General features: G+C 44.1%; 1 protein-coding gene and 1 long non-coding RNA gene across 2 annotated transcripts in view; one reads left to right on the top strand and one right to left on the bottom strand.

Moving 5' to 3' along the window:
- Window positions 1–2,205, top strand: part of LOC138202605 (uncharacterized) — a 57,739-nt gene extending 55,534 nt beyond the window's left edge. Inside the window, exon 3 of the long non-coding RNA XR_011178656.1 lies at window positions 1,385–2,205. This is a non-coding gene — a long non-coding RNA (uncharacterized lncRNA). The remainder of the gene's footprint in view (window positions 1–1,384) is intronic.
- A 4,881-nt stretch (window positions 2,206–7,086) lies between these two features.
- gpr37b (G protein-coupled receptor 37b) lies at window positions 7,087–23,832 on the bottom strand. Its single transcript, XM_069156775.1, has 2 exons — window positions 21,882–23,832; window positions 7,087–12,233 (listed from the first exon to the last, which is right to left on the bottom strand). The coding sequence occupies exons 1-2, from the start codon at window positions 22,941–22,943 to the stop codon at window positions 11,418–11,420; spliced, it is 1,878 nt and encodes a 625-aa protein (XP_069012876.1). The 5' UTR covers window positions 22,944–23,832; the 3' UTR covers window positions 7,087–11,417.
- Between the last annotated feature and the right edge of the window lie 777 nt (window positions 23,833–24,609).

Raw genomic sequence — 24,609 nt, forward strand, 5'->3', positions numbered from 1 at the left:
ATAGACAAAGAAACTAACTAACTAAAAGAAAGTAACTATCTGAAAAAAGTATGTTGTTATGTTGTGTGTAAAAAATTGGTTAAAAAAAGAATCATACTTTTTAATTTGACTTCATAAAAAATGTCTAAAAAAACAAAGGGATCTTCTGACAACTACAATAATTTCAACATGTGCCTCAGAATATCTTGATGGGTTTAATAGTCTTCCACATCAACAGCAGCTGATGATATTTCAATTCTATCAGCGTATTAATACTTAATGCACTGACTCATTTCAGCCTTTCATTTTGTATGAAATGTGTCTGTGGTAGAGGTGGAGGTTTTAGGATGGGGTTATATTTTTGCCTGAAAAGACAGAAACCTTTGAGGAAGAAGAAAACTTTTGTCTATCACAGAAATCAGGTGTTCATGAAACATTTCTATGTCACATACTGTAGCTGTCCCATCAGTGAGAACAGTGCAGCTATACCGCTGTGCATTGTTGTGTAATCGAGGCCTAGAATTGGTCCTTCAAAGCCTAAAATAGAAGCACAGTGAAAGAGATCAAAAACTGACTGGAAAAAAACTGGATCACAACTTCTGTGCGTGTTTGATCACGAAAAGACTTTTCGACAGCAGAAAACCGAATTGGGGGGGGGAAGGCATTCGAAGAGAATCGTATAATTAAACAACAAAAAGACAGATAAACAGCCAGCCACGCACACACTCCGACACGCAGCCAGGGCTGCAGATACTTTAGCAAGTATGTCGCTGATTGAGGCTGATTGAGCGTGAGCAAGTGCACTGGCAGGAGGCCAACTGTTTTGGGGGAAATTATCAAGATGAGTGGCACTCACACACATCACTCGCACATCGCCTGTCAGCTTTTCTGGGACGAGATCCCCACGTAACGTACACACACACACACACATGCAAGGTCTCTTCTGTGACAGCGGGGAGGAGAGCGATAGAGATATGGAGACAATACATAAAAAGCTTCAATCGTGCTGCATTTCAAAGTGAACAATTCCTCATTTTTCATCACCTTATAATTTACTCATTTTCTGCCTCAAGGTGACAGATAGAATGACTGGTGTTGGTGGATTTGATTCAAAGTGTGAAATGAGTGACATTTTTTGCAATAATGGTCTTTTAGATTCTTAAAATCATGTCACGCTTGAGTCGTTTTATTTATGTGGTAACGTTGTAGCACTTGAGGTCAGTTTTGGTCTCAAGGCCACTTTCTAAAGGTCTGAGCTCAGAGAAATTGCCTGCGTATTATCTAATTTATTTGTTAGCATCATTACTGTGACTGGATGTAAAACTTCCTGCTTCAAATGCAATCAATAACTTGACTTGTCACTAATTATAATTTATTTATTTATTTATTTTTTTAACTTTTACAGGCTGTCACCACTCCGCTGACACACAGTCCAGGGACATGAATGCAGGAGACAGGTGATGGAGCTGTGGTTGTCATGGAGGAGATGTCGGCCAGATCTAATAACACTCAGCCACCTAAACCACAAAGAGTTCATCTGCAAAACAAGCGTCCAAAAGAAAACCCAAAGCAGCATGCCAACTCTGCAACGCAGCGCTCACGGAGACGGCAGGATCAAACTGAGAGGAAGCTAAGAAGTGACACTAGCTGACGTTAGCAATCTGCCTCTGTACCAAACCTTCTACTCAGAAAGATTTAGCAAATTTTACCTGTACATCTTAACTAGGTATGTTTTAAGGCACTAGTTTCAGTTGTTTGCCAGCTATTTGCCACCTCGCCAGTAACGCTGTGGTACTGCGCTCCCTCACTTGGGTGACAGAGCTAAGGGGAAGGTTGTGTCAGCAGCGAATGAAGATTGAAGTAATGCATCTCCACTTTTATGAAAAATGTACATATTAAATAGTCTGCGTTGCCTGGCCGTAAAGACATGGCATGTTGCTCTAAGAGTGGCAATTTTGCATTCGAGTACACGGTAAGTTGCCTATCAAATATGTCACTTGTTGACCATTTGTCATGGCACACGCACCGGGAATAAAAGAGGCGAATGAAGAGACATCTTCAGTTGTTTTCTGAGGGTGTTTTTATGATGACGTAGATCTTTCAGATCAGTTTGAGGAGTGCTGATGGTTTTCATGTTCTATATTTTATCCTCAGTGTGTCATGCAGTGTGGGACTCGGACAGGTCAGATCCTGGTCTTGACCCGGGCTTGGTCTTTGTTTTGACTTGGTCTTAACCCTTCAAAGTTTTGGTCTTGTCTTGGTCTATGTACTCTAGTCTGGATCATGACGTGGTCTCGGTCGGTCGTGGACGTGCTCTTTACAATGCCGGTGTGTTGGGACTCGGACAGGTCGGGTCCTGGTCTTGACTTTACTTCGTCCTGGCTCGGTCTTTGTTTTGACTTGGTCTCAACCGCTCAAAGTCTCGGTCTTGTCTTGTTCTCGATACCCTCTGGTCTTCGTCATGACTTGCTCTCGGCCTTGACAACAACGCTACTGTGTGAACTATTGAAGCCTGCCTCCAGTATATTTGACTTGAATCAGATGTATGATGCTTTTCTCTGCTCTCTTGCCTCTCACTGCCAGTTTAAGAAATCACAACTCAAATGCTGATGTCTGAAGACATCTCCTATTCTCAGCCTCAGGTCTGTGCTTCTCTCACCTTTTCCTACATCTCCTCAGCCCCCCTCATTCTGTTTTAAAACGACACTGAGTAACATGAAGAGAAAGCATGAAAGAGACCACCTACTCAGAACAGTGGGAGGGAGCGGTATCCTCTGGGGGGGGACTGAGAAATGACGTCTTTGCTTGTGGAAGCTTTTCTGGCGCCTGCACAGTTTTCCAACACGACGCTTAATTCTGTTGCAGGAGGCGTAAACAGTTCTGTTCTAATCGCAAACACAGACCCAGGACGTCGGCCGCTATCGTCATGGTTGTGTAACACTTTGGATGCAACAGACAAAGACAAGACAGAGCAGAGCGGGGGAAAGAAAAGGGTGTGTGTAGGATGTGTTGGGAGAACAGAGCACAGTGATACATCACTGATGAATATTTTAAAGGGTCCCCTGTTATGTGAAGGGAAAGAAAAATGAAGACACTTTTTTGCCGTAGTACAGCTGTAGTAGAAGTGTCTTGATGAAATCAGGACACCGGGTCACTCAGACTTATTCCCAAAGAAGAACAGAGTTGGGAGTGTTTTCTTTTCATATATTTCAAGAGAAAAATCCCTCTTTTATTTCTGTAGTGAAGCTTGTGCACTTATTGCAAACTGCATACCAATTTCAGGCACTGCAGAATTAGCATACTCTTCTACATATTTGACTTTACATCTAATGCTGTTATAATAATTAGTGGCATTACTGTTTAATGTTGCAAAACTATTCTGAACCCTGATGCACCTGCAGTAAACAGCTTTCATCAGCTGTTCAGACTACTACATGATAATAAAGCTCTCGAGTGCGGCCGCCGGATTTGTTTTGATTCCCTCCCCTAGATTGAATGACAATGATGGTATCACACAGGTTGACAGGTCATCAAAACTGTCCACTGACTGCATCACCTGTCAATCTGTGTGAGTTTATGTAGGCTTATCATCAACATTGCAGAATAAAACAGCGCTAAGAAGTATCATTTTCCGCTTTGATCTGGTACAAGTGACCCTACGAGTGCGAACATGTGCTTTACGTGAGCAGCCTGTTGACAGATCGGTTTTCTGATGTTATTTACCGCCACAAGTAAAAAGAGCATGTCTCTTACTGGAGGAAAAAGTGGTCAGTTACAGATAAGATACATGCTTTTGTAAAGCAATGCCAAAAGATGATCGCATTCATGTCTACAAAGGCCTCATAGGCTTTCTTCATGGTGCACAGATGCCTAATTGTTTTGATTCTTTCTTAGAAATGATGTAGATTTTGAAATAGCTGACAGCTGTTTGACAACATTTTTTTCATCAAGCTATACGAACATTGTTATGTAGGCGTAAGGACTGGTTGACCCAAATGCACACTGACAAAGCAGAGCTGGTAGCAAGTACAATATCATTTATTGAGGACATTTGTGGAAATGATAGGGCAGAAGATGAGGAGGGGGAAACCAATGAAGCAGGTTAGGAGTGTCGCTGGAGAGGCTGCGGATGTTTGAGCCACAGAGCAGACAGAGGGACAGAGCAGGAGGAAGAAGGGAAGCCAGGGAGACGAGACACGGAGCCGGTAGCTGGAGACAGAGCAGACAGAACTGCAGGGATGAGGGGACCAGTCGGGCTGTGAAAGGCAGGTAAATGAGCACAAATTTGGATTCAAAGAGCAAGAGTGTGCAGATTGACGGAGCAGTAATTACAATCTGGCAGCGTGATGGTGGCAGAGCTGGGTGCTTGTCGTCGGCTTGATTGTGGCAATGAGGTGCAGCTGGTGTGGTTCTGCTCTGGCTCCAGCACACCTGCCTTCACTCAGGTAATCACACACACACACACACACACACACACACACACACACACACACACACACACACAGAAGGAGTGATCCACTGCGAAAAGGACAGATTATTGACATATAGAGGGACAGTCATGGGAGGATGCTGAAGCAGACATGACATATCTTGGTTAATTATCATGTTATACAGTGCAAGGCATATAAAATACTCTGTGTGGCTTTTCCACCCAAAACAAACTTCAATTAAGAACTTGTCAGATGACATCTAGTCCTTCTGCCTCATTAAAATATATTAAAAAGAAAATCTATCAATATGCAAATGATATTTTTTTACACTAGCTTTTAAACTAACTAATGTTAACTGTTGGACACCAGATGTCTTCTGGTTCTCTGAAAAGTGAAACCAATTTCTAATTAAAACTGCAAGCAGTGATGTACGGGCCCTCGCACTCTGCGCGCCGCCTCCCTGAAGCCGCCTCCCCGAAGTCGCCTCCCCGAAGCCGCCTTCCCTGACGTGCAGCTTGTGACGGACCGCATGTCCCTGCCTAAAGTTGCTATTTTTGTCTCGTTTCCTGTCTCCAGCAGGGGGCGCTACGACTATGACGGAATATTACGATCAGGTGTCTTCGGGGCGGGACTGCAATCAAAGATTTAATGTTTGAGGAAGATCGGAATATGTACATAAAAGTTACACTCAGTTGCAGGTTCATGGCGAGACGCTCAAAATGGCCGCCACGACACGGTCACACTGATCGACGAAAACAAATTCATGATGCCGAGATGCTTTTCGGTACATCTCAGTGTGATACACAAGTCCAACAAATTTGGTGCATGTAGGTGAAACTAGGTGCCGAAGCTGCAGTTTAGGGAGCGCTGGCGAGCCGTTTGGCCACGCCCACTCGCAAAACACATCAGATGTATGGTCTCTCTCACCATGCCGGATGTATGTGACACGTTTCGTGAGGTTTCAAGGATCCTTTGACCTTAAACATCAACTTCCTGTGTCACGGCGAGACATCCAACTTTGCAGCATCGTCACGACGACGCCCGTTGACGAAGTCGAATGAATGTCTCCATATATCATCAACTACATGTTTAGGTTATTGTGACCCGACTTTAGGTTCATGTGATCAACCAGCTCGACGTAGAACGTGAAAGTATGAAAAGTGTCATTTCCAGTGGCCAACAGGGGGCGCTATGACTATGAGCGAATATTACCCCACAGGGGTCTTCAGGGCGGGGCTGTTATCATACCTGTGATGTTTGGAGAAGGTCGGTCCATGTACATAAGATTTAAAGCAACTCCTAGTTTCATGGCGAGGTGCTCAAAATGGCTGCCACTTTACGGGCACACGCATCGACGAAAACGAATTATTTTGATAAGTTTTAATCCCAAACATGTTAACTATCCCCAGAACAAAATTCACGTCGTTTTGAAAAAATCCCTAGGACAAGTTCGACAAAGTACAACATGTGCGAATCGTCAAAAATGGCGACTAAATTCAAAATGGTGGACTTCCTGTCGAGTTGACATAACGGTGCAATGTAACTTTTTTGTGCGTCTGGGTGTGATACACGTGTCCACCGGATTTCGTGAATGTAGGTAAATGTGGCCGCCGGGGCATCTCTGTAGGGGGCGCTGGCGAGCCATTTGGCCACGCCCACTCGCGACTCCACCAGAAAGAATAATAATAAGGAACGAGAAAAATAGTTCCTTGAATAACAATTAGGGCTTTCGCACCATCGGTGCTCGGGCCCGAACTAATTAAGTTGCATTATGGGAATTGTGGTATTCAGTGTTTTTGGAGCTTGACCCACACTCATTAAAAGTCAGGGTCTCTCATCCTCTGCTGCTTTGATAATAACTGGTTTGTCACCCCCCACGCTTTATTGAAAAGCAATAATGAATTGCTTCAGTATCCCTTTAACATCAGTAATATCCATGGCAACAAACCTTTTGGCAAGCAGGCTGGATTAATTTTTGCTTCGTATAAACCGGCAGAGTTCTTCCAATTATAAAGAGGGAGTTTTGGTGAAGTGAGACAGGAAAAGATTAAAGATGGTGCTGCACTAGCACCAAAATTATAAAACACAACATGAAGAAATAACAGTTCTATAATATATAGTATAACATTAGTTATGGTGATAATGTTTGCTGGGCTAGCTATTTTTTTTTTTTTTAATACGTGGCCCATCATCTACAGCTATGAACCAAACTGAAGACATTTTATGTAGCAAACGACACTTTCTGACATTGTTTGGAGAATTCAAAATGGATCTTTAGTGAAGCTAATAACAACACTAACCGTACTGAAGGCATCAATATTTGGCTTCGCAGTGTCCGTTTTTAGCTACGGTCTCGCTGAAGACGGAGATAAGGAAGCTAGAACATAAATTATTATCCCGACCGATCACGATTGTTTTAGTCAATCAGCTGGGATCGTTAGAATCTAACTTTTCAATCATTAATCATATAAAATCAAAATACTAAGTAATAGCAGGACATGAGTACGCAAGTTGGAAGAGACCTGATTGAGGGCAGACTGGACATTACAGTGACACTATCGGCTCTACGTTGGTAAAACGAGACAGGACTTAAATCTCACACACTGCAGCTTTAAATTTACTCTCATCACTGCAGAAGTCTAGAAATCTTAACACACCCAATAAATCAACACAAGAGTAACAGTACATTGAGGATTTTAATATACAGTTTTCAAGATAAAGTTCTTTGATAAACAAAGGGACAGTTTTTTTGGCTATATAAAAAGCTATTTAGAAACCAGTGACAAGACTTCCAGACAATAGTGGTCGTGTGCTTACATTTTCAGGTATCAAATACAGACACATTTTGCTCAGAGTGAAGAAGATACTCACAAAGTTCAGAATAAACGTCTCACTGACTGATTTACAAGAATCACTTCATCAATAGTTTCAACCACGTTACTACACACTGAGCCATTTATGAGCTATACTTCCAGAAATATGCAGAAAAAAAGATAATCAGGTTCAGAGGCCAGTTTACAAGGAAGCCCCACCAGAAAGCAGGCGGGAGATGAAGACTTTAACTCAATGAATTACAGGCAAAAAAAAAAACTCTCGCAAGTTTTTTTTGTTTTTTGTTTTTTTTTGTGATTTAATGGGAAAAACCTGCGATTAAAAAAAAAAAAAAAAGGCCATAATAACAGATCCCTGGACAGGTTTACACATTTGGCCCACAATACCCTGATAGTGATGGTAATAAAAAGAGATGCCAGAGAGGCTGCAGGGCATTGTGTTGCAGAGCTGCCGCTCTCCTGCCCGTTTCCTCCATTAACCTGAAGAACTGCAGGCCGCGCCAACCAGAGGCTACGTCCACCTGGATCTCCAGGAGCTCGTAAACTGGAGTTCATTAGAGCCAAAGGGCTGCAGCTGATTTATGTTATTTTTTTTCTTCTTCCTGTAGTGATGGAGCTAAACGTAAACTGACCTCCATGCTAAGAGAAGAGACACCCAGAGATAGAGTGCTACTACCACAAGAGCACAAGAGACAGACAGAGAGAGAAGGTGTTTGGCAGTGCAGAATCATATGCAAAAGATTCATCTCAATATACAGTATACCGATGAAACATCACACCTGGGTCATCACGGAGGTCACCATTTAGTTTTAAAATAATTGAATTTTTAAGTTCACAAATAAAAGCACTGTTTAGTCATCCTGGTCATCGTCGGGAGCCCACGGCCACCTTTTAACGTAGAACATACACCTCCCATAACACCCGATACAGTAAATGTTTAGGCAATTCAGTTTTTCATAAAATGTCAAATGTCTAAATTGTAATAAGTGACATAGTGGTTTGAACCTTGTTTTGACCCAGGTCTGATTAGTAGGATTAAGAAAACAGATTTACAGTACAATACACTTGTAAATTGACACACTGTGAAAAACATTTCATTGGTTCTCCTTAAAAGCTCAAGTAATTAAACTACAAAGGGTTTTTAGAGGTCAAGAGGTATTTTTTTTTTTTTTTTTTTTTTTTAACACTAAAATTGACTGTTCGCTAGGCTCCGCCCTTCTTAGTTACTGTTGCTATGTCAGTCCACGCTCCAGTCCGGTGCAGCACATGCAGTCAATGCAGTTCGCAGCGATAAAGGTGGCAGATTTACTGTCAAAAGCTTTATTCGTAAGTCTTTGACGTCAGACAGAGATTGACTAAAACAAGCTTCTAACTTGTAACGGGCCACCGGTGACGATGCACGCTGAAAACAAGAACTGTGCACAGGATTTGATCGGCTGCAGCTCGCTCACCAGGCTGACGTCTGTGGCACAAACTGGTTGAAAATGCTGTCTTTGGCTGACTTTTTAACGTTTCCTGCCGTTTTAAAACGAGAGCCCTCCGTCTTAAACGAGAACTTCATGGCTACACACCGTACATGTGCTCACGCTGACAGACTGACGCTAAAGCCACATGTTCCCGGCAAAGAAATGTATACTCGCCCCCCCAAAAAAAGTGAAAACAGCACCTTTGTTTTCACCCCCGTTCTTCACGAGAGGAAATTAAAAATCCCCCCCACTCTAAAATGTGCAATTGTATCATGCAGAGCGACGAGTCCATGCTGTTTAATCAATACCTCGGTGAGCCACGAGTCGTAGATCTTTTATTTCAACTCATTTAAAAAATGGGAGTGGAAACAAAAAGCGGCGCGTTTGCATTTCTGCTGAGTGTCCTCGCGGTTTCCTTGTTCCTCGTTTCGCTTGCGTACTTCTTTGCCTGTACTTTCAAACCGTATGTCATTTTTATGATGAGGACTTTGTGTTTGGCCGGCCCGACGCCATCTCGGGTTACAATAACCGGGGCTGCTAAAGTGTAAACCGATTTATCCAAAGAGCAGACGGAGACACTTACATTGTCCTAAACTCTGATAGCATCTATGCCCTGTAGGTGTCGTAGGCTGCAGACATGTTAACGATTCCACCTGATGTTATACTGAAGATAAACACTTCTTTTTTTTTTTTTACACCTCTGAGCTTGTTTTGTTTTTTTGTACCGTGTTTAAAAGCTGAGCAACAAGAATCCTTTCACACCTCGACAGACTTGAGTTACTGTCGCTGCGGTGTGACGGGAAAATCGCTGGAGGGGCTTCAGCGAGCGGTCGGTTGTGGTCTTGTCTCCGAGTTAATAGCAGCACTTTGTTTTACAGTTCAGATGTTGCAAATAAATAACCTGTAAATAAATAACAAAAATAAAAACCGCTGCTTTGTATTTACGATGAACTTTGCCGTTATTATTGGTACAAATATATAATTCCTTGTATATTTACAACCTTCCAGCAGTTCTCTAATATTTACAAAGTAAATATGCAGTATTGGCACTTTTAAAAATTACAAGTTAATAATGTGGTTTAGTTATGGATTAGATGATTGGTAATTATTTCCATGTTCATTTATTACATTATAGAACTACCAGTAATTATATTTCTGTACCAATGAAATCATTAAATATGGACACCAGTTTATTAACGCATCTACAGACCTGTACAATGTTAGTTTTCATTTTTCAGTTCTTACTTGTGATCTAGTAAACATTAATGTACCGTAAAATAAAGTGCTGCTAAACTTGTAGGTCTGTCAAACAACTGACGGCAAAGCTTTCCAAACTGCGCGTGCGGCAGCTCGGTCAACGTCTTCCATGATTTTTTCTTTTTTTTGTTCTTTAGCCTGACCACTGTTCACGTAATGGAGCCACACATGAGCGTAATCTGTCTCCTTGACCTGAAACAAAGTAGGCAGCTCAATTCCTTGCGTTTCTAAGTTGAACCTATGGATTTGTTGTTTACAGCGCATTCATCATAAGAGCACCAAAGAAAGTGTACAGTATATACATACGGCCCAAAGTGTAAGGCGTGACATGATCCAACAGTGTAGTGCAGATACTTTTTCTCTCAGTCCAGGCCGTGCCGAGTCCGTCCCTTTCAATTATATTCCACCGTGTTATGTTCCATTACTTTCCCCCTCGATTCATTTGCACTCCGTTCAATTTAATCGGTGGCGTTTCAATCCACTCCGCTTCATTCCACTCTAATTTGATTTCAATTAGTCCGTCCTGAACCTTTTATTCCCACTCGTGTCCGTGTTTGTTGTACTCTGAGACCAGCCCAGTGATGTTCTGAGTCCGACTGGGTATTTTTCAACGTAGTGTTGTGTACATTTGGACTTTCCGGTGTAATCTCGCGTCTGTGTTTTCCTTCTGCAAACTGTCCTTTCCGCCGAGACGCCCTGCGCTAGTTTAATTATCGTGAGCCTTGTTCGCGTACGTGCACCATTATATGAACTGTACATTTACAGCTGATGTTTTCTGTAAACTTAGTTGTGTACTTCTGTAGGCAGTGTGAGCCCACATAGGTGTATCTATTATTATACATGGTGCACACCTATGATTAATTAGCTAAGTCCCCATCATTTCAACAGTGACACTTTTGGAAGGTGATTGGCATTGATAAATATTAGCCACGGTGGCCAAATACATTTATTATCGCTGACTGTTGACATACTTCTCTTATTGTGACGTATTCAGTTAACGTTACCTTTTCAGAATCGTGTTATCTCCGGTGAGGAACCAGGCATCAGTCAGGTTACGAGGCCGTCCCACCTGCCCGCAGATATTTAGGCGTACAAGTCCTACAGAGGGGAGGCTTGTAAGTTTTAAAGGTTTCCGGCATGATTGCTAGAAATATGCACTGACCCTGTTTTAAGAGCACCCCAGGGCGTGAGTGAAAAGATTTCCATTAGCTGTCCTGGGAAAAAAAAAAAAAAAAAAAAAAAAAGGGTTATACAGTTACTGTAAAGTTGAACGTTGAGGATGTAAGGACCACTGGCTGAATGTGATTATTCAGTGTCCAACTGCGTTCACGCATCCATTTGAGAATGTGAGTGAGCGGACTAGGTAAGGCAAATCTCTCCTAGCCGAGTGTGAGAAATACCAGCCGCAGGCAGATAGCAGACTAGTGACATCTTCCCTGATGAGGAATATCAGTTTAGCAGTTGGAGCCAGCAGGCGTGTAGTTGCTCAGCTCTCTGCGGATGGTGCTGAATGGCGACAGCTCCAGCTCGGTGGTGCACTCGTGTTCGTTATCGTCACTGGCCGTGGCCGAGGAGGGAGCGTGGTTGCAGCAGCAGCAGCAGCAGCAGTCCAGGAAGGCCCTGCCCAGCGGGCGGCACAGGAGGAGCAGCAGCGCCGGCGTCACGGCGGCCCGACAGAAGAGCAGCAGCTGGGAGAGAAGATGGAGCACCGACATGGTGTGCTCGGGAACGCCGGCCGCCATGTACGCCGAAACTATGTTGCAGATGTTCTCGGGCACCACGCACGCTCCGTAGACGATCGCCAGCGCCACAACGGTGCAGTTCATCTGGCTCTCTAACCGGATCTGCTTCTTGTTGCTGCGCACGCTGGCCTGCTCCGCACGCCGGATCTTGCGCGCCGTCACCAACGAGCATCCGATGGTGAAGAGGGTCGGGAGGCAAAAGTAGCAGCCGAAACACCACCACAGCCGAGCGCCCTCGTACGTCAGGCCCAGCACGTAGAGCATGTCTGGCAGGGAGGTGGATATCCTGATGATGCAGCGCTGGACCGGAGGCTCGTCCGGGATTCCCGTGTCCTCCGTCACCAGCTGTCGGATGAGGAGCTCCGGCAGGGCCAAGAGGAGCGCGCCGATCCAGATGACGGCCAGCTTGGCAGTGGTCGAGGTGCAGTTCTCTATCATCTCGTAGTACATCTGGACATTGGTGGCCGCTCGGAAGCGGTCGATGCACAGAGCGCACAGGGTGAATGTGGTCACACCCAGAGAGGCCACCTGAGCACAGAGACACGGAGAAGTTCATGAGGATTAAAGTCATGTTAGTCGTTTTGGACATTGAATGAACTGGCGTGAATCATGTTGCCCGAAGAGCCGTGTGCAGATCTTGGACTAACGGCAGCCTCGTACAAGTAATAAGCGACACTCATTTTAACAGGTAGAACGTTTGTGTCAAAGCTGAAGTCAATAAAACAAATTTAAAAAAAAAATTGCTGATGGTATAGAAAGTTGTATTATTTTTCAGAATCTTAAAGAAGCGCTGCCAGTAGAGTAAACAAGTAGATGCTTCTGCATCACACAGAAACAAAAACCCTTCTACCAGCTGAGGGAGTCAGCCAGCACCACATGAAGAAACAGCAGCACAAACAGAAATGCTATTGGACTTGAGGTGCACCTGACACCGCTCCAATTACAAGCAGCGGAGCAACAGCAGCGCAATGGAAGTCTCCGAGCTGCTATTAACTGTCCGTGGTGTGCCTGAATGTGTGTGTGCAAGTGTGAGAAAGAGAAATGAAAGCACCGTCAGACGGAAACCACACTCGCATCACGCGAGCAAGAGGGCGGATTCTAAGCCGTCATCACCGCGTTCGCTCAATTAGATGTATTTTTCACGCCTCCTGTTCATTGACAATCCGGCGAATTAACAAATTTCCAAAACATTCCTTTGTTTTCCTGTTAATTTCTCACTCCGACTCTTCAAGTAGCAGCTAATTACCTGGCATTGCCGCCGCGCTCTCCATATAAAAAAATGTACAAAACTGCGAGAGAGCTCGCACATTTCCTGAGCATCTGAAAGCATCTGTTGGATTAACTATCATTTTGGCAGCGTGGGCACCCCGCAAAATATCCCTCTGATGCAGGAGTGTGTGTGTTTGAGTGTGTGTGCACTTCTGTCCTTGCATGAACCAGTTCCTTCCAGCACCAGTCTGGCCAAACATCCGACTGATCCCTTCCATCCCGTCTCACCTTGCTTATACCTTTTCTCCTTCTGACTTATCTCTCCTCTTTTTGTCACCCGTCCTCTCCCTCTCTTCCTCTTTATACACTCCTCCTCCTCCTCCTCCTCCTTCCTTCCGTCCTTCTTTCCTCCCTTCATATCAAATTTAATTACAACAGCCAGCTTCCCAGATGGCCCCAGTGAGACACGGCTTTAGTGCTGTAAACACACACTTCCTGGACAGATATAGATGTACACACACTGCAAGATGTTCCGTGCATGCAGGGCCGACACACACACACACACACACACACACACACACACACACACACACACACACTGACCCTGACACACATGGAGGTCCTAACCAGACTAATGAGGGGCGACCATACGGAACTGCGAGGGATAAGTGGGGGGTGGAGGGGGGGGGGGGGGAACAAACCGCCCCCGGGCTCCTGCTCTCTGAACTGTGACTGATCAATGCAATTGCAGAAGGTTTATCACCTGTCGTCCTGCTGCAATCTTCTAACTGTAATTGTAGTGAACTATCTTGAAAATTTAGTCAGTAATAAGCATTCATTATTTAGTATTAACCGACTTTATTTTCAGGACATCTTGGGAGTAGATTTTAGCCAAGTGTGTTTCTGTGAGCGTCTTATTCCAAATCTGGACAGATTAATCCATAATGTATAAAATATTTTAGTGCATGAAATCATCTCGGTTCGTTCTGTATATTTTTGCAGCGTTCTCTTGTCTGTTTTGTGTAATATCAATGCAGAGATGAGGCTCAGTCTCGAGCTTTCATGGCACTAAAGATTATGCAGGATTTTTGACAGCCTGTGCTCGTCATCCAGGATGAGCAAAACACAAACAACAAAGCACACGTGCCACCCTGTTTCTGAAGTAGATGCACAGCAGGTCTGCTCCCTTCACTCAAAGAATAGTGTTTGGTGTTTCAACTAAAAACAGAGAAGTGTTTTTGATTTCTTTTGGAGGATTTGCCCATCGTTACAGGCCCTACATTCCTTGAAAAACGAGGTAGTTTTTCTGCATTTAAATTTTTTTGTGAAGTATTATATCAAGCTCTTTGTGTGACCCACTTCTGACGTGCACACACATCTACCCATCCAGTACACATGGACAGGTGCTTGCACATGGTGAATATTTCATTGCTCGAACAACATGGCAGGAATGGCTGTAAAGGCCGTCATGGAGGGCCAGGAAACCCGGCTTTGATCAGCGTGTCAGGGCGGAGAGCAAGGGCAGGATGAACAAGCACGGCTTTGTACCGGAGGGGATGGAGGGGGGGCGGGGGGAGGGGGGGGGTAGGAGTTGTGAGACGGAGAGTCCAAGAGTCATGGCTGGTGGACGGACGAAGCTGGGTGCGTGTTTGTGGGCAGGGGGATATGCAAATGAGGGAATGTGAAGCAGGGACAGAAGAAGACAATGAGAAAAGAAAGTAATGAGTGGGACGAAAGAAGAGAGTAGAACAATAGCAAAGGAGCTCATCAGTGAGCCAGAGACAGTCCAACGTGACAGGAGGAGAGGAGTAAGCCATGGCATCTTCTGAATGATTAACAATGTTAATGTGGCCTCTTCCAAACAGCAGCCTTGACCCTGTCATGTTCACTCGAGCTACAGGGTAGAAAACGGCCTGTTAGCCTGAGGCACTGAAGTCTCACTCATTATAACAGTAACAGTAATGCAATAATCATAAAATTAAAAAAAAAAAAAAAAAAAAAAGTAAACAAGATAGACTCTTTGCCCTCCTCATCTCCCTGGGAAAAGAATAATATATATATATATATATTTTTTTTTTTTCCCAGACAGTTGGACAATAAGATTGATGTCTGCTCCTTGAACAAGAAGCTAAAGCCAGTTTATCTTATCAAAGCCAAACTGCTAAAACAGTCTTTGCTAAGCTAAACACTGGAAACAGGGGAAAGAGCTATCCAGACTCTCCCCAACATCTGTTTAACAGCACCTTCAAAGCTCATTAATGAACACATTAACACGTATAATATGTTCAAAAACATACAAGAAATTTGTAGTTTTATCAGGCTTTATGTGCCTGAAAAGAAATAGTCTGCCACCTAACCACTTGTAAAACTATAAATTGTGGCTTTTAAACTGATTTTTTATTTTTAGCGACTGGACAGCTGTTTCCCCCATTTTAGGTTTACATGCTAACATAGGTCGAACAGACAGAGTGGTATCGATTTTTTTTCTCTTGGCAACGGAGCAAATTTATGCTTTGGTGTTGTGGATTATCTGTAAATTTTCTTCTACTTCTATTTCCCTTGACTTCTTTAAGTTACCCAGTAAAATTTGAAAAGCACTTGTCATGACCTGCCAATATAGAACTTGTGGAGAAGCTCGCTCCAGTTTTTCCACTTTGCTTCATCGATTTCTTCTCACCCTTGGACTTCAAGAGCTCAGAAAAAGAAAAAAACAAACAAACATCAAAAGGCCTTTCATCCGCAACACATGTTCTTCAAGTGGTCTATCTGCGCAGCAGGTGAGGAAGACATTTTCCCCTGCTGCTGTTTTTAATAACAGCCCATTAACTTCCTGATTAAAGGTCCTGGGAGCTGGTGGCACAAAGGCTTGTGTTATTAATTGGGTCTTAACAAGGACTGGTGGAGCATGCGACTCCAGCCACTGTCAGGGGTAATGGGTGTTATCAGGTGATGAATGGGCTGATGGCGAGACACAACAACGCACAAACGCAACCACACACACACACACACACACACACACACACATGCAGTGTTATAGTAATGAGCCAGGCAGACAAAGGGTTATTGCAGCAGACCATAACTCTAACCAGAGACCCTGTCTTTGACAGCAACCATCCGTCAGCTGGGCTGTACGTCCAAGACGGAGACAGAGAGGTGATGAGGATAGTGCTGCACTATTTGTGAGAGTGAGAGTGAGCGTGCACGTGTCCACATTTATGCAGAATTATTGAAATTTGGGATTGTGTGTATAGGTGTATTAGTATGCAAGGTACATCTACGGTGTGTGTGTGTGTGTGTGTGTGTGTGTGTGTGTGAGGGTTTTTTAACAGATGGACAGACAAAATCTAAGATTCAGTCAGATATTGGAGACTAAAACTTTGAAGTGCAACAGCTTCACAACTGTTTCTGACAGTATCTATTGCATTGTATTGTTTGCTATTGTCTGTCCGAGCTTGACAAAGACATTCTCAAGACACACTCCACTTACAACCAGACCTTGTGACCTTCCTCAGTGGATGCAGTTGTCCAGTTGTCATGGAGATGTTTTAGTTGTTATCAAATGGTATTAGAAGGGACTTTTGCTCTCGTATGGACTGAAGCTGTGTTTGAAGTGAAGTAGATGGTCCTTGTTTTGAGAGCTCTTTTGCAAAGGTACTTTTTTCAAGTTAAGCTGAACCTAACCTATTCTATTCTATTCTATTCTATTCTATTCTATTCTATTCTATTCTATTTAATCAGTTGTAAATTAACTTCCTCAGCAGATTAAGTTTTCTTGGAATTGTAATTTCCACTACTTCCTCAAGGCTTTAAAGGAATAATTTGACATTTTAACAAATACACTTGCTTTCTTTCTCGAGTTAGATGAGGAGATCGATACTACTATTGTGTATGAGGCTGTACAATCCATAGAAGTCACAAATAAGTACCATAAGTGCTCCTGTCTTTTCTTTAATTACATTAATAGCATCAAAGCTCTGCTTCATTGCTTTCTGTCTCAGTCTTTTATAGTGTGTCTGAGGCTATTTCTTACACACAATAAATTTCTCTTCCACTAAATCATATCCTGACCTGTGGCAAATTTCCCCTGGACATTAAAAAGAATATATATTCTGCTCTCAGTGTACAGTGGCTGCTGGAAAAGTCCCGTTCCACGTCATTGATTCCTGCCTGCAAGTGTTCTGATGGAGGCAAAAGAAAATACAAAATCTTTCCTGTTATTTTCGGTGCTGCTCTGTGAAGGCTGGCTCCACGCTGACCTGTTCCATGTTGATCTAAAACCGATGCGCTGTTCTTACTCACTTCACCAGCTGATTTATACTGGTAATCATCCAATGAATATGTCATAGTTACAAGGGTAATTATCAATTTGGTTAATTGGATCCAACAGCCACCCCAATCTCGGCTTCACGCTGTTGCATGATCTTGTCTCAACATACATAACACAATATCTACTCATCCATGGACAAAGAGCCGACTCAATGGACTCACCATAATGCATAATGTAGAGCTACTAATTACATACCCTGAATAATTTACATATATTCCAATTAACGAGCATTGGCGTGCCTGATAGACAGGCGGAGAATGCAGAGGGCATGAGATCTCGTGTTTGTGTGCTTAATTTGGTGTTTATGAGTTGCTACACTGTCTGTATACTGTAACTGCATAGGGGCAATTGTGTGTGTGTGTGTGTGTGTGTGTGTGTGTGTGTGTGTGTGTGTGAGTGAGCGAGCCCAAATGCTTTCATACCGTCTGTAAGTGTGTGTGTTGTCCCCCTGAGGCTGGTTTCTAATCACAGATAGCTGATGCAGAAGGAGGGAAGGAGGGAGGGAAGGAGGGTGTGTGTGTGTGTGTGTGTGTGGGTGGGTGGGGGGGGGGGGGGGGGGGAGTGCCATAGGGAGAACAGCCGCAGGCAGTGATCAGTAGAAAGAAGGCCATCTGACCCATCTGGAGGATCAGCACACCCTTCTGACTTTGTACGTGCGCGTGTGTTTACAGGCGAGATAGTTAGCAAGATACAATGACAAAAAGACACGCAGACATGCGGATGGATGCATAGAAATGTATAAAGTGAGAGAAATGACCTATTTTTTTTTTTTATTTTTTTTTATCAACTTTCTTGATAGAAGAAGATGGTGGAGGTCTTTAGTGCTGTTATTAAAGGGTTAGTGACAGTAATTATGCTGGTTTATTGGGGGAACTTATGATGTTGGAATATCGAAACAAAAGAAAGTAAAGCGGTGTTGCATCAGGGCTCTCCTGGTCCTGCAAACAGCCACACATAGCAACCAAATTTGTGATTCAGATTTAAGTTACTTGAAAGTGTTTGTTTGTGAGCTGGAGCAGTGAATGTGGACGTGTCAAGCTGATGTATGTCCTGCCATTACCACCAATTTAAGTCCGACCTCTGGCCCTCTCTGGTTCCATGCAGCCCTATTCTCTCTCTCTCCCTCCTCTTCCTCTCTTTCTCCCTACCAATGTATTGCATCTTCTCGCTTTCTTCATCCTCTCCCCTCTGTTCTCTCTCTCTCTCTCTCTCTCTCTCTCTCTCTCTCTTACTTTCTCTGAGAGTATGTTGACACAATCTAAAGGACGATATTGACCGTGTACATTTATATAAACTGAGCTGAAGAGGGTAAAAAGAGGGAATTTGAATCAATGCGAGCTTCCGCTCTTTCACTACATTATTTTTCAAACGCAAACACTTTCAAAAATATATGCAGTAACATGTTGTATAGCACATATACTGTCCTATCAATCACTGCCATAATAGCTCATACTATAAAACACATGCTGTATGGCGGTGCTGTTACTGGATTTGCCAACAACACCATAACGGCAGTTATACTCTTTAGCTAGTTGCAAGATTTATGTCTCATGATGATGATGAGGATGATGATGATGATGACTGACAATTAGCTGTTGATCAGGTTAAGAAAAAGCGTGAACACATGCGTGTCTGTCTACTAATGGGAGCAATCATTAGGCTGTTACACAGATCTATTGTTTATAAATGACTTAGTTTGCGCTAAAAAGTAATTCACTCTCTCACTATGCTCTGAAAAAGATGCAAATACAATTATTACTTCTGTTAGATCTTAAATCCTGAACTTGTGTTTTCACAATGAGTCATAAGCGTCACTTTATGTAAGGTTAATGAGACAAATGTTTTTAAATCACCGACTTACAGCAGCATACTTTTGAATGAACCTTGACGAATGACTCATTTCACCCTCTGGCTTATAAAATGCTTACTGCGCCGGTTATTATTATTGTTTTTTTTAAAAATTTGTTTCTAGTTTCAAGTCTTATCCAAATCTACTGCCAGGTGCGAAAATCCCCAATTACGGCCCATTAGTTTAGCCTGAAGTTGACGCTTTGTGCTTCACTGCCAAGAGGAGTCGTCTGCAGTGACAGCAGCGCTGAAATAACGCAGGCTGGCTGCATCTTTGGTGAAGCATTCTTACAACTGTGCCGCCGTGTTTGCTCACATTTCTCACCCAAAAATGGCTTTCTCTTTGCAGTTTGGCAAAATCCACACTCGGCTAAACACGGAATAAAACGAGGTTTAGTGAAGGCAGCACCACAGAAGGCGGACGGTCCAACATGATCTATACCGGCCTCTGCTTTTGCATGCACACCTGAAGCTGGGTTTCATGTCTGTGTGTAGAAGCAAGCATGTGTGACAGAGTATGTGTGTCTTTATTTCAAATGTTAATATCCCCAGTGACTGAATTTAGGTTAAGTGAAGAATGAAGTTGCTCCATAGGGTGTGTGTGTGTGTGTGTGTGTGTGTGTGTGTGTGTGTGTGTGTTTCACTGAGTGTTCCACAGGGAGACAGGACAGGACGCCTTGGGCTGCATTACTCACGGCCTGTTTTGACGCACATGCACGCACGCACGCACGCACGCACGCACGCACGCACACACACACACACACACACACACACACACACACACACACACACACACACACACTCTGTAAAGAACACAGACAGGACCCTGTGCAACATGTCCTGATGGATATGGACTATAAAATGAATCTTCACATGGAGACAAGTGCTTACCACCTCTTCACACACACATACTCGGTGTTAAAAATAGCCATGTGGTCTGTAGCGTGTCAGCCAGGTTATTAAATAATATCCTGTGGTCCTTGGGTAGCTCATATGCAATACCACATGGAGGGGGCCTGTTTCTGTCTGATCCCCCAATAATTAAAACATATGCAGCCACGAGGTGTTTGCAACACACTGTACAGCAGAGCAATAGCAAATGAGAGCATACATATTTCATTGTGTGTGTGGTCAGTGAGGAGGGTGCAATGCAATATATATCATCTGTACTTATTACTGATGTAGGATAATATGCTGCTGCAGATGTATGCATGGAAACTTTGCTTTTATAACTTTTCCTCCAACAAACAAGAGTATTCACTCTGTCTACGTGTCAGTCCCTCCAGGAAATCGTGAATGGGATTTTAATCTTGAGAACGCAATAATCAATGCAAGTCCAAGCAATCTCTGCAATATTTGCAGGAGATTGCAATTTCGCAAAATTCCTGAAATTACTCCACAAAAAAGGGAACCAATAGAAGCTGTGCTGGAGGTGTAACTGCATAATGTAACTCTTCATTTAGGGTCAGTAAGACTCACAAAAAAGATCATTGAAATCCTGGATGGATTGATCGATCGGTGACAGGAGAATATGAGCGGAGAGGGAGGTCACGACCCTGAATTCCTCTTTTCTCCAGCTGTGGCACGTTAACTTGCACAATTATTTAACCGAGAGTCTGCACACCTGCGTTTGAAAAGACCAGATAAAAGCCTTGTTTGGTCATGGATTGAAAAAAAATGACTTCTATAACCGCAGAAACTGCTCTTCACATCTCTATAAACATAAATAATAAATGTCTTTTCAATTAAGCCTCACCATGCTGAAACTACTCTTCAAACTCAGTATGAGGTCAATAACATGCCGTTCACCTGCTCATATATCACGTCATTATGTGAGAGTCCCCTCCTCTGTGAGGGCTCTGTAGCGTCTGGAGGGCGGAGATACAGCTGGTCACCTGTTCTGGCTCGCTGACTGATTGTACAACAGAGTCAGACTCTCTCTCACTCCTCACCCAGTCTGCTCCATCCTCCTTTGGCTGCACACAACATACCTCTCACTCGTGAATCTCAGATGCCACCCATTAAGTTCTTTTAACACACATGTTGTCTCGCCAGTTGAGACGGGTTGGGACAATGGCCATCCAAAACAAGCTTTGGACCCCTGAGCTGATGGAAACCTGGTGGGTGAAGTCTGACACTGGTGTAATTGGACTTAGCGCACAACACAAAAGGGAAGGTCTCAACATGGTGTAAACAGCCTGTCTAGCATCGCTCTGCTACTCATGAACACGGGTGAGTGAAAGGCAAACTGAAAAAAAGAAGGACAAGCAGTGGGAGTGGGTGCAAAAATAGGTTACCTGCAACATTTCTTTTTTTTTTTATCAGTTGTAGGTAAAGTGAAAGCAACAGGAGGAGGTGGATGGGAGATCTATTGTCAAAACATCCTGATGTGTGTTTGTGTGTGTGTGTCTTATGCCTTGAGGGGAAGGTGAGACTCTCTCCAGTTGCATCAGGTATACAAGTGGCAGAGTGTCTTTTTATTGGCTGAGGTGGCATATTATGGTTTTGGCTCTTTACTTTCAGGCCTGTCAGAGCTTTAAAACTGAAACTCAACTCTGTCCTTGTATGCAAGCGGCAAGAAACCTGACTGTCATAGCCCAAAGTCTGACAGATGATGTCTCGTGTCACTTTCGAGGTGTGATCACATTCAGACAATGTTGGATGATAAATGACAGTGACTGTAATCCCTGCCGAAGGCGATGCTTCAAAACATCTCCATTACAAGATGAGCTAATTGTCCCTGAGACCAGAATGAAAAAGCCAAACACAAGACAGGACAGTGATGGAATTACCTCCACATAGGGCACCACTTTGCAGGTGAATTCTCCCAGCAGCCAAGACTTTGTCAGTTCATGGAAAACCACCATGGGCAGGCAGAAGAAGATGAGCACAAAATCCCAGACAGCTAAATTGGCCAGCAGAGAGTTGGAGATGCTCTTCATGTAGTAGTTCTGGCACACGATGCACAGGATGGCAATGTTGCCCGCTATCCCCACCAGGAAAATGATCCCAGAGACGCACGTGATCGCATAAGCGCCGTAAGTCTCGCTTGTCACCGGGTAAAAGGGGTTCTTGATCTCGTCCCCGAAGTCCTGCGAGCTGGGAGGGGTGATCGGTGTGGCGTCCCAGGGGTTCTCCTCTCTGAAAGTGAATAACTCAGGCCGCCTGGTAAAGAGGTCAAAGGGCAGGTCGGTGGAAGTGAGGGCCACCGGTTTGGGGATGGGTTCCCAAGGCGACGCGTGAGGCTGAGCCAAAACCAAGGAGCTTTTGTTCAGCCGGTTTCTCCCCCTCTTCCACGCTTTCTTCTGCTCGTCTTTTGTGCCTCTCTTGTGCTTGTCGCCCTCCTCTGAGCCCCCTCCTCCGTCCCCCCGACCTATTGATGAGGGCTTAGCCGCATTGTAGTGTCCACCTGCTGGCGTCCCCGTACTACTAAGTCCGCCATTCAACTTTATCCTCTTATTATGGTGGCGCATCGGGTCCCAATGTGAGACGGCGTTGGGATCCACCATGGGTGTCACAGTCCTATTCAAGTCGCGTTTGTTGTGTCCCAGTCGCCTATTTTCTCCGGTAATTACCCTCTTCCAGGGGTGAGTGGAGTTAAGGATCCCTCTGCTAATTGCCCGCTGCGCCTGCAGTTCCGCCGAAGACGCACCTGTGGCGTACCCCGGCAAGAGCGCGCGGTCCCGGGCTTTCTTTTGGTGACTCTCCCGCAGCGACCCGTGGAAAGTCCTGCCAGAGTGCACGCTGCTGTTGCTGTCCTCTTCAGTCCGAACTTCTCCATTATTTCTCAGCGATAGTAACACATGCGCGTGGGCTAGTAACACAAATAACGTCCTAGGCGGCAGAATCTGCATGGTCCAGGGATGATTGGGCGCAGCTTTTAATCCTCACTAGTGCATCCTCACACCTCCGTAGCAGCAGCGGGGATACTCTTCCATTCAGTCAACACCCATGTTGGAAACAGCACCGTAGGGGGGGAGGAGGGGGGAAAGAGCACGGGGCTTTTTTTTTTTTTTTTTTTTTTTTTTTTAAAGAAAATAGCTACATTCGTGACGCGAGCTATCCAAACTTGTAAGTAATATCCCAGTCAAGTGGCTTGTTGTGCACTGTGTGCTGCAGCTGCAATAATCTCCAAACCGCCGCCGCCGCCGCCTCCTTCTCTCGTTTTCAAAGTCTTGGCAATACCGAGCAGGACAGAGAATCAGTGTCCGGATCCAGAGGGAATGAAGCAAAGAGAGGTAGAGAGGGAATTGTTGCATATCCACGCACGCAATTTGTGCACAGCATCCAATTTCCAGCTGTGGGTAGTAGCAAAAAAAAAAAAACAAGAAGAAGAAAAAAAAAAAAAAAAAAAAAGATCCTGTTTGTGTGTGTATGTGTGTGTGTGTGTGTGTGTTGGTGAGTTAGTTCATTGGGTTGGGTCGGCAGGACCAGCAGCAGCAGCGGCAGCAGCGTCAATGCGGTGCAGCCCGGGTAAAGCCCACTAGGCTGTGATGCACAAGGAGTAGAGAGAAGAGAGGGAGAGAGGAGGGGTGGAGACCGGTCGCCTCTCTGTATCTTGTCCCTTCCTCCTATGCGTCCACAATGTCTGTCCCTCCTTCGCTTTCTCCTCGGCTAGGACCGTGCGCTGGAAGAAAATGGTCTCCCCTGGCGGCTAACCCCGATCTGTCACTCCTCATCCATCATGGAGCATCCAGCAGCCCCGGAGCAGACTATACGGCTACAGCCCTCCTGGCGGACGAGCCTGCCACGCCCGACAAGACGTGCGAACAAATATATTTACCCAGTTTAAAAAAAAAAAAGAAAAGAAAAAAAAAAGAAAAGAAAAGAAAGGCGGCGCTGTCATCGACGCACCTGCACAACGTTGAAGTTGATGCCGTCTGGCCTAATTTATGGAAACACAAATAGCAACACGATTGTCAGTGGGAGAAGATATTGCGCTACTTTCAAATGAAAGACAACTCTCAAAGAAAACACACTCATCTGAGATTTCTTGAGGGGATCTGCTCAGTTCAGCTGCATAATTGTACTTCTTTCCCTCTAGGGCATGTTTTTTTTTTTTTTTTTTTTTTTTAAATTGATGTTAGGGTAATAGTTTCAGACAAGACACTAACCCAAGATACTTAATGCATATGAATTAGTCATGGTTTTATCATTTTACTGTTGCAGTCACCACTTGAATGTATTTGGCCTTTGAACAGCAGCTCTGACAGTTGGAGTCTTTGTCATATCCCTCCAGCCAGTCATCCAGGTTCACTGCCCACATCCTCAACGTGCCCGGCTGCGATGAGCACCACATTCTTTGAAAGTGAGCTTCATCTGTTTTCTGAACTCATCTGAAATAACCGTGGGGATATTTGACTAAATGCTAAGACGTTTTAAGAAGTATACCTTCCTCTGAAATACTGTGAGGTTGAACATGCATAACTGAGAGGAAACATTTCGTATTAGTCTTGTTTAATGTAAAGTTTATTGAGGCCACCTACTGTGATAATGCACTCTTCACTGCCTGTGTCAGTA

This window comes from Embiotoca jacksoni, unplaced genomic scaffold (genome assembly GCF_022577435.1).
Source record: "Embiotoca jacksoni isolate LCO1_2020_lvr unplaced genomic scaffold, fEmbJac1.0.p SCAF_21, whole genome shotgun sequence".
Classification (NCBI taxonomy): Eukaryota; Metazoa; Chordata; class Actinopteri; family Embiotocidae; genus Embiotoca; species Embiotoca jacksoni.

Bases quoted from the DNA above. Each gene is read 5' to 3' on its own strand.
- gpr37b (XM_069156775.1), bottom strand. From the start codon at position 22,943: ATGCAGATTCTGCCGCCTAGGACGTTATTTGTGTTACTAGCCCACGCG. The intron at 12,234-21,881 runs GTAATTCCATCA...CTCTGTGCTCAG, and splicing joins AAGTGGTGCCCTATGTGGAG to GTGGCCTCTCTGGGTGTGAC.